General features: G+C 39.3%; 1 protein-coding gene across 8 annotated transcripts in view; it reads left to right on the top strand.

Moving 5' to 3' along the window:
• Positions 1–7,310: 7,310 nt before the first annotated feature.
• The window catches only part of LOC124284308 (nucleosome assembly protein 1-like 1-A), a 47,314-nt gene continuing 41,241 nt past the window's right edge, over positions 7,311–13,383 (top strand). For 7 of the 8 annotated variants that reach the window (XR_006900523.1, XM_046720387.1, XM_046720392.1 and 4 more), the window contains exons 1-2: positions 7,316–7,399; positions 9,074–9,108. Coding sequence is in view for 7 of the 8 variants with exons in the window: in XM_046720387.1 (XP_046576343.1) it covers positions 9,092–9,108 (17 nt within the window). In the remaining variant the exon portion in view is untranslated. Of the gene's footprint in view, positions 7,400–9,073; positions 9,109–13,383 lie in introns of all 8 variants that reach the window. The other variant, XM_046720386.1, reaches the window with a different exon arrangement.

Raw genomic sequence — 13,383 nt, 5'->3', positions numbered from 1 at the left:
AACATTAAAACAATAATGACTCAAAAGCAAGAATCCCGTGATCTGTACACGACTATTGCTTTTCCTTAGAGGACATGATCTTCTGTGTCCCACCTTCTGTCTGGGGCCGAGGTAGCCTTGCCCTGACAGCGTTCGATTTGCACACCGAACTGTCGACTTCTCATCTGGGTATAATGTCTCAAGCCCATTCCTCTGGTGTCCTCTCCAAGGCGTAAACTTCACTCTCTCACTCATTCGCGTTCTTGAATAGTTCTTGGCTATGTGTAAAATGAACAAAATCCTACGATGTTGGTTCTGATATATATGGGAAATGTGTTTTGCAGTGATTCAAACATTTATGAAATTGTATTCTGTTCTATTCAGCCTCGTAGTTAAAGCGTTCGCTCGTCACGCCGAAGATCCGGGTTCGATTCCCCACGAGTACAATGCGTGAAGCCCATTTATGGTGTTCCCCGCCGTGATATTGCTGCAATATTATTTAAAGCGGTGTAAAACTAAACTCCTTCGCCCACTTTTTTCTGCAAGTGTACATTTTACGCGGACCCAAGGATTGCCTCAGAGCTGGTGTATATATATACAGTGTCTTGGCATCACGTACTGTCTGCCAGCTGATCTAGAACGGTTACGATCTAACTAACGTTACGTCTAGGCATACTTTATTCCGAGTATTATTCCTAGTATTGCCCTCTGTATCTTATAATTGATTTATTAGATCACGTATCTACACACGGAGCCAATCATAAGAATAAGTTTTATTATATTCTTAAGGGTGAAATTCTGTAAATATTGGTGAAAATAGAAATGGTATTTTCACTGAGTAGAACAACATGTTATTTCACTGAGTAGAATATCACTTTTGCCTGGAACTACTTTCTGCTCAAGGGCTAGACTGTAGTTGGGTTGAGTAATAACATGCAGACATACTCGATGTCTCGATCATTTATAAACAATTATCAAAATATAATAAATAGAATATTTTGTTAATGTTGTCAAATAACATGTATATTTCATCTCGTCACATTAAAAGAGCCACTTAGCAAGCAGTTATTCTTAGCGATACACCGCATTCCTCAATAATACTGACAGTCACTTCAAATACACTGCATCATCCACGAGTAGTCCAGCATATAACTAGACGACTTTGCACTATACCAAGTTGTAGGCCTTGGCTGTAATACGAGTATATTTATATGATGCGGTGGTGGTGGAATTGGGTTTAACGTCGTGCTTGAGAATATTTCGCTCATATGAGGACGTGCATGCGTGTGTATGTGTATGTGCGGCTGCTTGTACTAGCCCAGACTGAAGCTGGTTTTATAGTGCTAGCCCACTGAGATACCATGCCGCAGTGAAGCACGAATACCCCACTCAGACACATTATACTGACTCCGAGCCAACCAGTCCTTGTTGTACCCATTAATGCCGAGCGCCAGGCAGGGACCAACAAGTACCATATTTTAACGTCTTTTGGTATGACTCGGTCGGGGGTCGAACCCGCGACCTTCCACTCTCCGGGCGGACGCTCTAACCACTACACCACGGAGGCGGTCTTTATTTATATGAACTACAACCACTAGTTAAAGACTTGATTTTAAAAAGCAGTTGATTCCTTTGTAGTTTGGCTGTGATCAATGTTGTCTCATCACTAATGTTCACATCATGCAATTAACAAGATCAACTCCAAAACCGTGAATCTCAATCCAGAATATGGTAATGTCGGGGGAAATTCAATCCGAATTATCAGGGTTTCGGTGTATTTTCTCAAACTAAAAAGACAGAGATAGGTTTTCTCTTTCCGTTTTAAGTTGGTTTTCTTTTTAGGGGTTAATTATAAATTTTATTGTTTTGTATTGTATGGGATTTTTTTTAACGATAAGGTTCACCACTTACGTAGTCGGCCGCGATAACAAAGTGGCTACAAATGATAAGGTCAACGACAAAAGAACAGAAACCTGGAATTTTTACGTTTTCCCGGTGGCTTAACAACTGAACACTGCTTTCGTAACTACTATAGGCAGGGATAGTACTATACGACGTTCAACCAACATCACTGACAAGTTCTACCGTTAGGATATCGATCGTAACAGCATTTGATGTACTCATGCAGATGAGCAATCATATTTTATTAGGTATACTTGAGTATGCATATGAATAATATACTGCAATATCAGTTTGAAGATGACAAACCGAAACATGAGTCTCATTAATGACCTACTTTTCAGCCGATCCGAATTTTCTCGTGTGAAAGTAAAAACAGACACCACAAGCAACTATGGTTACACCGAATTCCAATTCCTTGTTTCATAAGGAAATGGTATTTACAAGTTAATTTTAATTTTAAACTTGAATAACATCGTAGTTCTATATTTTATGGTGAGGTGTAGGCAGCATGATGTTAACTAAGTCGTCACAGACTGGGGCGGTGGGGTAGCCTAATGGTTAAAGCGTTGGCTCGTCACACCGAAGACCCGGGTTCGAATCCCCACATGGGCACAATGTGTGAAGCCCATTTCTGGTGTCCCCCCGCCGTGATGTTGCTGGAATATTGCTAAAAGCGGCGTAAAACCAAACTCAGTCAGTCAGTCACAGACTGCCCCTGTTTGATGAAGTCGATGATTCACAATTCATCTGGCTCACTGGTTACACCTGTTATGTGTTCTTTGTGCTTATTTAGTGTAGTTGTTTAACGCACAGTGTGATTGATATAATATCAAGTCCGTACCAGACCGCCAAACGTTTCTAGCGGCAGAGCCTCGTTTTGAACTGTACGACAGGGCACGCTGCACGACGTGTTTGTAAGTATTAGATGGAGCGTAGTGTTGCAATATGCAAGTGGTTAGATGTATCAAATAATCCTGATTAGTATTTATGTATCCAGTTGAACTCAAAATTCTGGACTGGTTATTGTACTACGGTGCGTACTAGGACGGAACCCAGTCAGCAGGAAACGAGACTGTTGTGTAATCAATGTTTTGACTTGCCAATCAACTAAGGCGGAGTGATTCGCAGAGTTGGTGTAGACTGGGAGTTCGAATCCCAGTTCGCCCTGATTATGGTTTAGTTTTATCAGCTCTATACCTGTACAGGCAAATTGTAGCGCAAATAAGGTTGCGCAACAGAGAGAAAAATGACCAGTCTTCCTACATGTTTCGCTTGCACTTAATAAGACTGATCATTTTTCTCTCTGTTGCGCAACCCTATTTGCGCTATGTACAGTTTACCTGTGGTCGGAGACTGCATCATTTGGGCTGTTCCTTCTACGGTAGGCTGACGCGCCTTGACACATATGGAATGCTGTTGTAGGCGGCATTGGAACCCTACGAACTTACTTAAGTAAAGAAACATATTTGGCAGGAGATGTAATGGATAACTCGCTTTGGTATATTGAGTAGCCTCCCTTAGACATCCAAGGATCCACTTGTAGTGTAACCCATGCTTGTCGTAAGAGGCGACTAATGGGATCGGGTGGTTAGGTTCGCTGACTTGGTTGACACAGTCATGTCATTGTATCCAATTATGCAGATCGATGCTCATACTGTTGATCACTGGATTGTCTGGTCCAGACTCGATTATTTACAGACCGGCGCCATATAGCTGGAATATTGCTGAGTGCGGCGTAAAACTAAACTCACTCACACACTACAGCTGGTTTTATAACCCTGGCCTTCTGAGAAACCAGTTAACGTGGATGACCGACTCTGACACAATATTAATAATACCCGTGAATATCCGGGTTAGAATTGGTCTACAACAACCAATACTTGTCGTAAGAGGTGGCCAACTGGATCGGGTGGTCAGGACTAGGTTGGCATATAGCGTATAGGTCAATGCTCATCATGTTGACCACTTGAGTGTCTGGTGGACATTTGACTGGTGCTGGAATATTGCTGACTGTGGCGTAAAACGACAAACACCCCTAACCCCAACCCCAAATACAACCCACACCAAACAAAAAAAACAAAACAAAGAAAAGACAACCCCCAGTATTAATACTCCGGGTTGACCACTCCCTGTTTCAGGATCTCGGTGCCAAGGTCCAGGCACTGTACCATCTTTTAACGTCATTTTGTATGAATAGACCGGGGATCGAACCACCGACCTCAGCTCCCCTGGTAGACACTGTATCCACTAGACCATGGAAGCGGTCCACCCAGGTTATGGAAACGTTTACTATACAATTGCAGTACGCTTGTCTTTCAGTAAAGTTGGTTTAGCTGTACAGGTTGTGACATAGAGGACACAATGCGGTAACAGAGTGCTCTGGGCAATATTCTAACACAACCATGTGGAGGGACACCAGAACTGGCCTTCACGTAGCGTGTGACCAACGAACACTTTACCAACTTGGTTGCCCCAAAGCCCCACTGATCTGTGTTTATATAATTCTTAGGCGGAACTCTGTGTGTGTGTGTCTGTGCCTCCCCCCCCCCCTCTCTCTCTCTCTCTCTGTCCTGAAGGTTTATATACATAATGACCACTGAAACTCTTGAAGACGGGTGAAAATGAAATGTGCACCCCCTTCCTGAGCTGTGCCCCCCCTTTCTCAAAAAGTTGTATCCGCCCCTGTAATTTACAGAAATATCATTACATAAATACATTCATGTATGTAGCACACTTCTCACGTAAACTAACGCTCATGAGTCTCTGAATATAGGGAAATCTAGACTTGCTTCATTTAGGGCTTTAGCATTGTAGGGAGGGCTGGACTGAGGGACAGTGAGACAGACTAAGTACTGACAGAATTAAGATCCTGTTGTGCGTCACATTGGACATGTGGAACCCGTTGAATATATAAAGTTTCTCCACGGTTATGGAACTTTGCTCACACGAACTTTGTCCACAGGAGTTCTGGCCACCACAGTTGTTACAGGGGAGGAAATTTGCCCAAAATATTAATATTTTCTCCACATGCATTTCGACAGAGAGTTTGAATTAAACTAGTTTACTGCAGATTGCTAAGGCAGGGGTCAGTTTGGTAGTTGGTTGGAACTGACTTTCAGCAACCCATGCATATCGTAAGAGCTAACGGGATCGGGTGGTCTGGCTTGGTTGACACATATATCGTATATCATATTACTTTGGTCGATGCTCATGCTGTTTGCTGACAGGACTGGCTGGTCCAAGCTCGATTATTTACAGACCGACGCCATATAGCTGGACTATAGCTGTGTGCACTGTTGAACAACAAACCAACAAAAGTTTAGTGTTGGAATCCAGTTCTGGGTATAGAAACTAAAGTAGCCCCCGGATCAAATGACTGATGATGTGTGTAGATATTACCCATGTAGTGACCACTGTAGAACTTCTGAATGAACGTAATGTATTGTTTGTGAAACCAGGCCCCGATTTCTCGAAACAAACTTAAGTCTGAGTTTTGACTTAAGTTCGAGTTTTTACTCAAATTTGAAAAACGCAGGAAAATGCATTTCACAGAACGAACTGAAATCGGTATTAAACTCGAACTTTAGAAGATAATTTGAGTTTGGTGGATAGATTACTTAAGTTGTTTAAGTTTAGTGTTAAAATCCAGTTAAAGTATAGAAACTAAAGTAGCCCCCGGATCAAATGACTGATGATGTGTGTAGATATTATAACTTCTGAATGAACGTACTGTATTGTTTGTGAAACCTGCAGAACTGTTAGTTTCATTTCATTGAAATACATTTAACTGCAACAGAGACGAACGTTACTCCTATTGCATGGTTCAGTTGTCATGCTTCAACGTTTGTTGCCGTTTACTCCTAGGCCGGTTTGCCACACACCATCGCCTGTCCCTCTATGAAACATATTTGCTGAACTTATGTTGAGTGATGTTGGCACGTTTGTTCTTGGACGTCTTATGTGAACCTATTGTATAAAATATTTATGTTGCATCTTAATATAAACCGCGGTATTATAAACGGAATTTGCATTTGATGAGCGAGAGGTATGAAATTTTCTCTCAGAGTATAACCTTAGTTGAAGACACGCGCATTAATATTTGATCGGACATGTCCAGAAACGGTGTTGGTGTATGCTTAAATGTCTTGTGCGTCGCGTTACCTCTGCGAATCCAAAATGTGCCAAAAACAATAGTTGTTAGTTAACAATGGCATTTACAACAGACAACATGTTATTAATGTATTACTCAGAACTGACTTCGAAACGTTGTGTTCCTCTTGTGTGACACGCATAGCGTTTACACCGTTATAACTGTTAATGAATTATTCTCACAACCTGGCCTGTTACGACTTGGACTGGTCTGTTCCAAAATGACACCGCCAAAGTATCAATTCCGCTATTGTTTAAGTGAGTGAGTGAGTGATAATTTAACGTCACCTCGGCAATATTTCAGCCATATATAGTGACGAGAAATGTTGTATATACATTATAAATACAAGTAGTTAAATAACCAGTCATCAACGGACTGTAAAATAACTAGAGTGTCACAAAAAGAGTTAAACTGGCTTGCGTGTATTTTTAAAGTAGAAAACTACCACGATGTAAAAATGGGCTATTGGTCGCCAATAACTGAAGGTAGATTACCACACTAGCTGGGGGCCGCTATTTTTTAAAGCAGTGGTTGGTGTAAAAGAATGTATATAGTTACTAAGCAATAATATCATAGGCGGATCCTGAGGAGGGGAACGCCCCCCCCCCCCTTTTTGTCCTGAAAGTTTATTAAATGACCATTCAAATTCTCGTGAAAAACGGTCAAAATGAACTGTGCACCCCCCTTTCTCAAAATTTAAAGCTGTATCCTCCCCTGAATATTATAGCAATGTAATGCATTAGGTATATATAACAATGCTACTCTTTGATGAAGAGTATGTAAATTTGTTGGTGCTCATTTGTTACCAATTTTTTAAATCTTATATAATGCTATCAATATTAAATCAGAACAATATGAACAAAACTAATGTTAGAAGGACGTATTTGGTGATTGTTTCCCTAATGAATTTTAATTGGTTTGAATACATAGTTCGATTTTACTGTTGCTTTTAACCTGAACCAGTTTTTCACAATTTTTTAAATGTGTTCTTGTTTTATATACAGTAGGGTTTGGGATTTTAGAACACTTTACGTCTCGCCTTTGTCAGCAGTATCTGGAACGTCCGGGTACCGAGGCCATTGTGCTTTTAAACTAATTTTCAATACCATTTTCTTTGATGAACCGCTTTATTGCATAATGTTACATACATGTTCATATGATGACACAGTGACTAGGAATGATTACAGTGCTGAAGTGACCCAATCGCGAGTAAGAGCATTACCCGCCAAGACATTTTCCATCGCCAGTAAACCAATCCATGATTGGTTCATTGTTAAGATCCAAATAGAGCTGACCAATGAAATTTGCTCTCTCATCCTCCGTCGATCTTTTTCCACCATATTTTCCTCGTGCTCTGCACAGAGAAGTGTAAGTAAACATTATTGTAATATATTACGGTTATGCGGTGTAATATTTGGATCAATGACAAATTATTGACAAAGGCGTAACAGCTCCATCACATCTGTGCGAATAAGTTACGTTTTGATCTGTAATTTCTTCTGCGATCAAAATTTGTCTCGAGGTAAAAAATTGTGCGCTTTCAATTGCAGCCATTTTGGTCGGTGCTTACGCTGAAGGTCGCAATAAAATGCGTTTTCTAAATAGTACAATCTCGAAATGTCGTTTACATGTATTCTAATTAAATTATAGTAATGTTCTCGTAGATACGATCGACGATTTCTTAGTCAGCATGTGTCTTTTCGCGTCCATAGCATCCATTACCGATACCGCTGCTGTACTGCTGTAGGCACGTTGTCGTGAGTGAGACAGACGAGAGGCATGTTGGAGTGGCGTACATCTTCAGTTACTAACCAAAACTTATATCATCCCATATTTCCTGTCAGAATTGATGAAATCTCTGAGACCGTCTGGTTACCACTTATGTTCGAACAGCGCGGATATTGGGGAGATGCAGCGGCCCCACGTGTTTCTATAAATAGAAATCCGATTTGAGTATATCTTATTACATATGGGCATATTTCATGTTTTTGTAAAACCTTTTCATATGTGTGTGATTTTAGTTGTGTCCTTTTCTTTACAACGTATTAATGTGGTAATTTGATGACTTTCAGACTTGCTCAAATGGTCAAATTGGAGTATTTCCTTTTTAAAACCAGATCATAACAAATTGTCCAAAATGATATAAAATTAGTGAAGGTGCCAAATGTATGATCATTTGTTGTGATCATTGGTTTGGAGAACATGCTATGAATATTGTATTCTTTTTTTCCTGCGATATATTTCTTAACTAGTATAAGTAGGTTTCAGTATTCTTGACAGTAGAGGAAATTATTCTGTCATATACAACTGGTTTATATGACAGATTGCCACTGGGTAAATTCCTGTGAAAATCCAAGTTAGTATTGGTCTTCAGCATCCCTTGCTTGTGTAAGAGGTGACGAACTGGATCGGGGGTGCTCATGCTCGCTGTCTTGTTTGTTGCATGTTACAGTGTTCATGAATGGTGTTTCAAAGTAACAGGACATTGGGTCCTGTAAGATTCAGATGTCTGTCTGACCCACTGAAAATTCACAGGACCCATAGAATAAAATTAGACACACATTTCAGATTTAACATTTCTCTCATAATTGGCATTGAAATTATTGGCACAGATAAGATTTATAAACAGCAAACAAGTGTCACATGTGACATATAACAACTTCAGTCAAAGTCATTGTGAAATATACAGTCAGACACTGGGGCCGGCAGGTTGTAGACTTCTATCGGACCGTTGGCGAATCTGCTGGATTTGTCAGAGGGTCAGACGCTATTTGTGAACACTGATGTTATTGAATCCCAGTTGCATAACTGAATTTTCATAATGTCAGTCTTCAGGATGTTTTGTTCAGGTTCATTTATTGACAGACTGCTACCATACAGGGGGGACATATATTGCTTAGCGCTTTCAGTAACATATGGATTTGAGAAAGTATTATTTAATGTATAAATGTGTATGTCAATGAATGACTGTTCCATAACATAGACACAAACTGTGTCAAGTATTTTTATGTACTTATGATTTGTATTCTTTTCTTTTTCCAGATTCCAAATTTACCAACAATGGCTGAACCAGAGAGGTATGTTCATGACACATTTTCTGGTCTTTATACTTTTTGCCTTGGTGAGACCACATTGTTAACCAGCCCCTTTGATAATGCTGGAATATTTCTGAATGTTGCTGACTGCCTCCATGGTTAGAGCGTTCACCCAGGGAGCGGAAGGGCGCAGGTTCGATCCTTGGCGGCCCTATTACAAAAGACATTAAAATATGGTACTTGTTGGTTCCTGCCTGGCCCTCGGCATTCATTCGTTGTCAGCATAATGTGTCTGAGTGGGATATTCTTGCTTAACTGTGGCATGGTATCTCAGTGAGCTAGCACTATAAAAACAGCTGAAGTCGGGGCTAGTACAAGCAGCCTCACATGCACACGCATGCACGTCGTCATATGAGCGAAATGTTCTTCAGTACAATGTTAACCCATTCAACACCGTAGGCCGGAAAACCGGCCAAGACGTCATGAGTCCCCAGACGCCGTAGGCCTGTATACCGGCCATGCAGTAGTCGCATCAAAATGATATATAATTTTAGGAACCTAACTAACATAAGATTCATTTATTAAATCTATCACTTTTCACAATGTCTGAAAACACCTATTACATTTCAAATGATCATATATCATCGACAGAATTAGAATTATATACTATTTTTTGCAATGTTATTGAAAATACCCCAATTCTCGGACACATGCTTCGGCAACGGGTCCACATCAAAGTTGTCAAAGAGTCAAGTAACGATGTTTCGAGATAATAATTAAACAAATTGAATAACCTGATGAATAAAATCAACAACAGTACTCATAAAAGTTGTCAAACGTACATTATAACTTACTATTTCCATCTTTTTTGGAACGATCATTTAATGTAATTCAAGTGACATCTCGACTTTCGTCGCCTCGAACTTCGTGCTCGGACACGATGTTTAATGCTAAAATATATATGCATGAAGCATTTTTGTCACAGGTCATCACCTAGCACGAGCACGTCCGCTAAGTTCACTAAGTTCCAGGTAATGTAACACGCTCAGAATGTCTGAATCTAAAACTTTTTCTGAATTAAAAGTTTTCGTTAATGAGGATGGTATCCATTGCTGTAAGATGATTGGCTGCCTTAGGTCACGTGCACGATTTTGACCAATCATGACCCTCATAGCAGAAAAGCGTCATTAGAAACCAATCTTTATCCAATAAAATCCCTTCTTACAACTCTGAAAATACTCTTGGCAAGGGTACAGAGATATTGTTGATGTTCAGAGCTTTCGAACGATACCTGCCATCAATTTTCGAATTGCCTCGAATTGCCATGTTATTCGTACGAAGCTTCGAAAATGGAGGTATTTCCCGCTGTTGTATCGCGTTAGCCAGGGGAAGCTACTGATATCGGGAAATAGACGACCATACATATTATTTGATAAATATATTTTATAAAAAAAATTCGATTACGTAGAAATGAAAATACAAAAGAAAAAGGTAAGGGGATATTATGACATGTTACAAATAGAAAAAATCGCAGCATTTTTTGCTCCCTTCATGGTTTTTCTGGACATTATGAATGTGTAAGCTTGCATTTTGATTAAATATTAACTTATTTACGTTGTAGTTGTATTATTTGAATATTAAGATAAAAAATAAATTTCATATTCATAAACCGTAGGATTAGACCTTTCAAATGGTGTATGATATGTAGTAGCAATAATGCTTTACAAGCTGATATTTTCCTTGATAAACACATGCTTCACTTATGACCTCAGAGTCTCTGGGAACTCGGTGTCATGGCAGTAAATGCCTCTGGTTGACTGGTGCTGAAAGAGTTAAACCCCATTTCACCTCACCTCTGAATGTAGCTTAATCAAAATTCATTCATGAGACGGGTAAAATAAGGGCTGGCTGGAAAGATGGGTAATTGAAAATATTGTTGATGGGAAGAATTATTGGTATGAAAATTGCATCATTGATGATATCTTACATAATCTGTTGTGAAGAATTACGTACCATAAAGATCATTGTTAGAATTGGCCTTCAGCACCCATGCTTGTAGTACAAGGTGACTTGGGATCGGGTGGTCAGACTTGCTGACATGGTTGATGCATGTCATCGTATCTCGTGATGTCAATCACTGGATTGTTTGGTCCAGACTTGTGTTACAGACTGGAGTACTATGAACTGTGGCAATAAACAACAAACAAACAGATAAAATACATTTTTATTTTACACACAAGTAATACCCAACGTATGACAAAAAGGCATAGTTTAACAACACAGTAAACAGCCTGAGTATAGTTAAAAAGCAGTTGTAGGTATTCTGCCTACACTAGTGTTGGGAATTGGTTAAAATCTCATAATTGATGATTGGTTCATTACAACCGATCTATCATCGAAAATAATTGGCGTCATTTATGAATTGTGTTAATGCACACAAAAATAAGGAAAAAAAACATGTATTTCTTTGGGGTTTTCACATCTTTAAAGGATGACTAGTATGGAGGAACATAAATTTCTTAGAGTCTTTAAGATAAACTCAATCATGACTTGGAACGAGCTTGTAGTGCTTATGAAATGTAACAGACAAAACCAACCTAGTGAAAAATACTGTTAATGAAAACAAGTGTTCTAGAATTGTTTGTGTTCGATTATGAGAAAACATGATCGATTTCTTGGTCGTTAAGGCACTGCGACCAATTTTCGATTATTTCAATTAATCGGACCACCACTAGTCTACACCTTACTAGAATCTCCCTTTGGGGGTTCCAGGTTAGAATAGATGCCTAACAACCTATGCTTGTCTCAGAGGCAGCCAGATGTATTGATGTATTGATTGTCAGACTCTCCGATTTGGTTGATTGTTCATTGTTGTACCCTGACTATATGGATCATTGCACACAATATCAATCGCGTTATTGTTTGGACCAGACTGGATAAATTACGAATAGTGATTGAGTTTAGTTTTACACCCCACTCAGCAACATTCCAGCTATATGACGGCGGTCTGTAAATAATTGAATCTGGACCAGACAATCCAGTGATTAACATCATGAGCATTGATCTGCGTAATTGGGATAAGATGACTGGTATCAACCAAGTCAGGGAGTCTTACAATCCCGTTAATCGCCTCTTATGACAAGCATGGGTTACTGAAGATCAATTCTAACCCGACGAACAGAATCCTTGAAGTTTGAATGTTGCAAACTTCACACTTATGTGAAATAATCTTTAATATACAAAGACTACTCTGAATCTTTTTGGCTTGGTATAGGGTATTTATTGAATATTGATTATTTTGTCCAGTATCAATGAGGATGATTTGGGTGGAGTGCACATTACAGCAAATATGGTACGGTTGTCTTATGTACATATTGCTATGGGGGAATTCAGTTTTTATTGATTTCTCTGGAAGATAAATTTGTCTCTACGAGGGAAATTGTTTCGCTGCCATATTTTATGCCCCTTTTTTCACGAGTAATTAATTTTGTTGACATTAGGTTTATCTTTTTTTCTAACTGCCTGTTTCCCATTTCATCTGTGTCACAAAAACTATTCACAACTCCATGCAGGAGTGCTGGGATTTCTTTTGTCAAATAATTATGCTATTTGCAGGGCATAGAGTGTACAAACTTCTGATATTTGTAGACTGTCTCAGGCTACTTGACATTTCAGTCGACAAGTCACTTCCATCTTCACGCAGCATGATAGAAAGATGTGTTATAAGTGAAGACAGTGACAACAGCAACATTGAAATGACGAGTAGTGATAGTGGATTCAATTGTTGGCTGATAAGACATATGAAAACATGAGACTCTCTATGCCGGCAATCCTTGAATGTTGATCTATATTTGGGTTTTTTTTGGAATGAAATATTAAAAGGAATTATTAAGGAGGTATGCATTTGTAAAGTACCATTCCATGACTTACCCTATGACTGCATATTCTGCATTTTGTGCCAGGACCATTTTCATAGATGGTGGGCCAAATTTTCGTAAAGGAAAGCCAAGCTATATACACTGTTGTGTGAAGCACATGCATTTCAGAGACATTTGTGTAGGCAATGAAGAAAAGAATTTTTTTTAGAAGAAATAACTTCAGATGTTTTAAGGTCTTTAAAATATTGGCCCAGCTTCATAATTGTGGTTGCCTGGAAAAAAATATATGTAGCCACATGACAACTTAGTCAAAAATAAACATTGAGGCCTGTCATTTCCATAGTGAGTGAGTGAGTTTAGTTTTACGCCACACTCAGCAATACAGAGGAACAGATAAGCTGCGTATCTGCGTAAATTACGCAAATATTCATGTGAAAAC

This window comes from Haliotis rubra, unplaced genomic scaffold, assembly GCF_003918875.1.
Source record: "Haliotis rubra isolate DU_JTF1 unplaced genomic scaffold, ASM391887v1 Scf333, whole genome shotgun sequence".
Taxonomy (NCBI): Eukaryota; Metazoa; Mollusca; class Gastropoda; order Lepetellida; family Haliotidae; genus Haliotis; species Haliotis rubra.
Note: the sequence above shows the minus strand (reverse complement) of the source record. Positions and strands in the feature narration are given on the sequence as shown.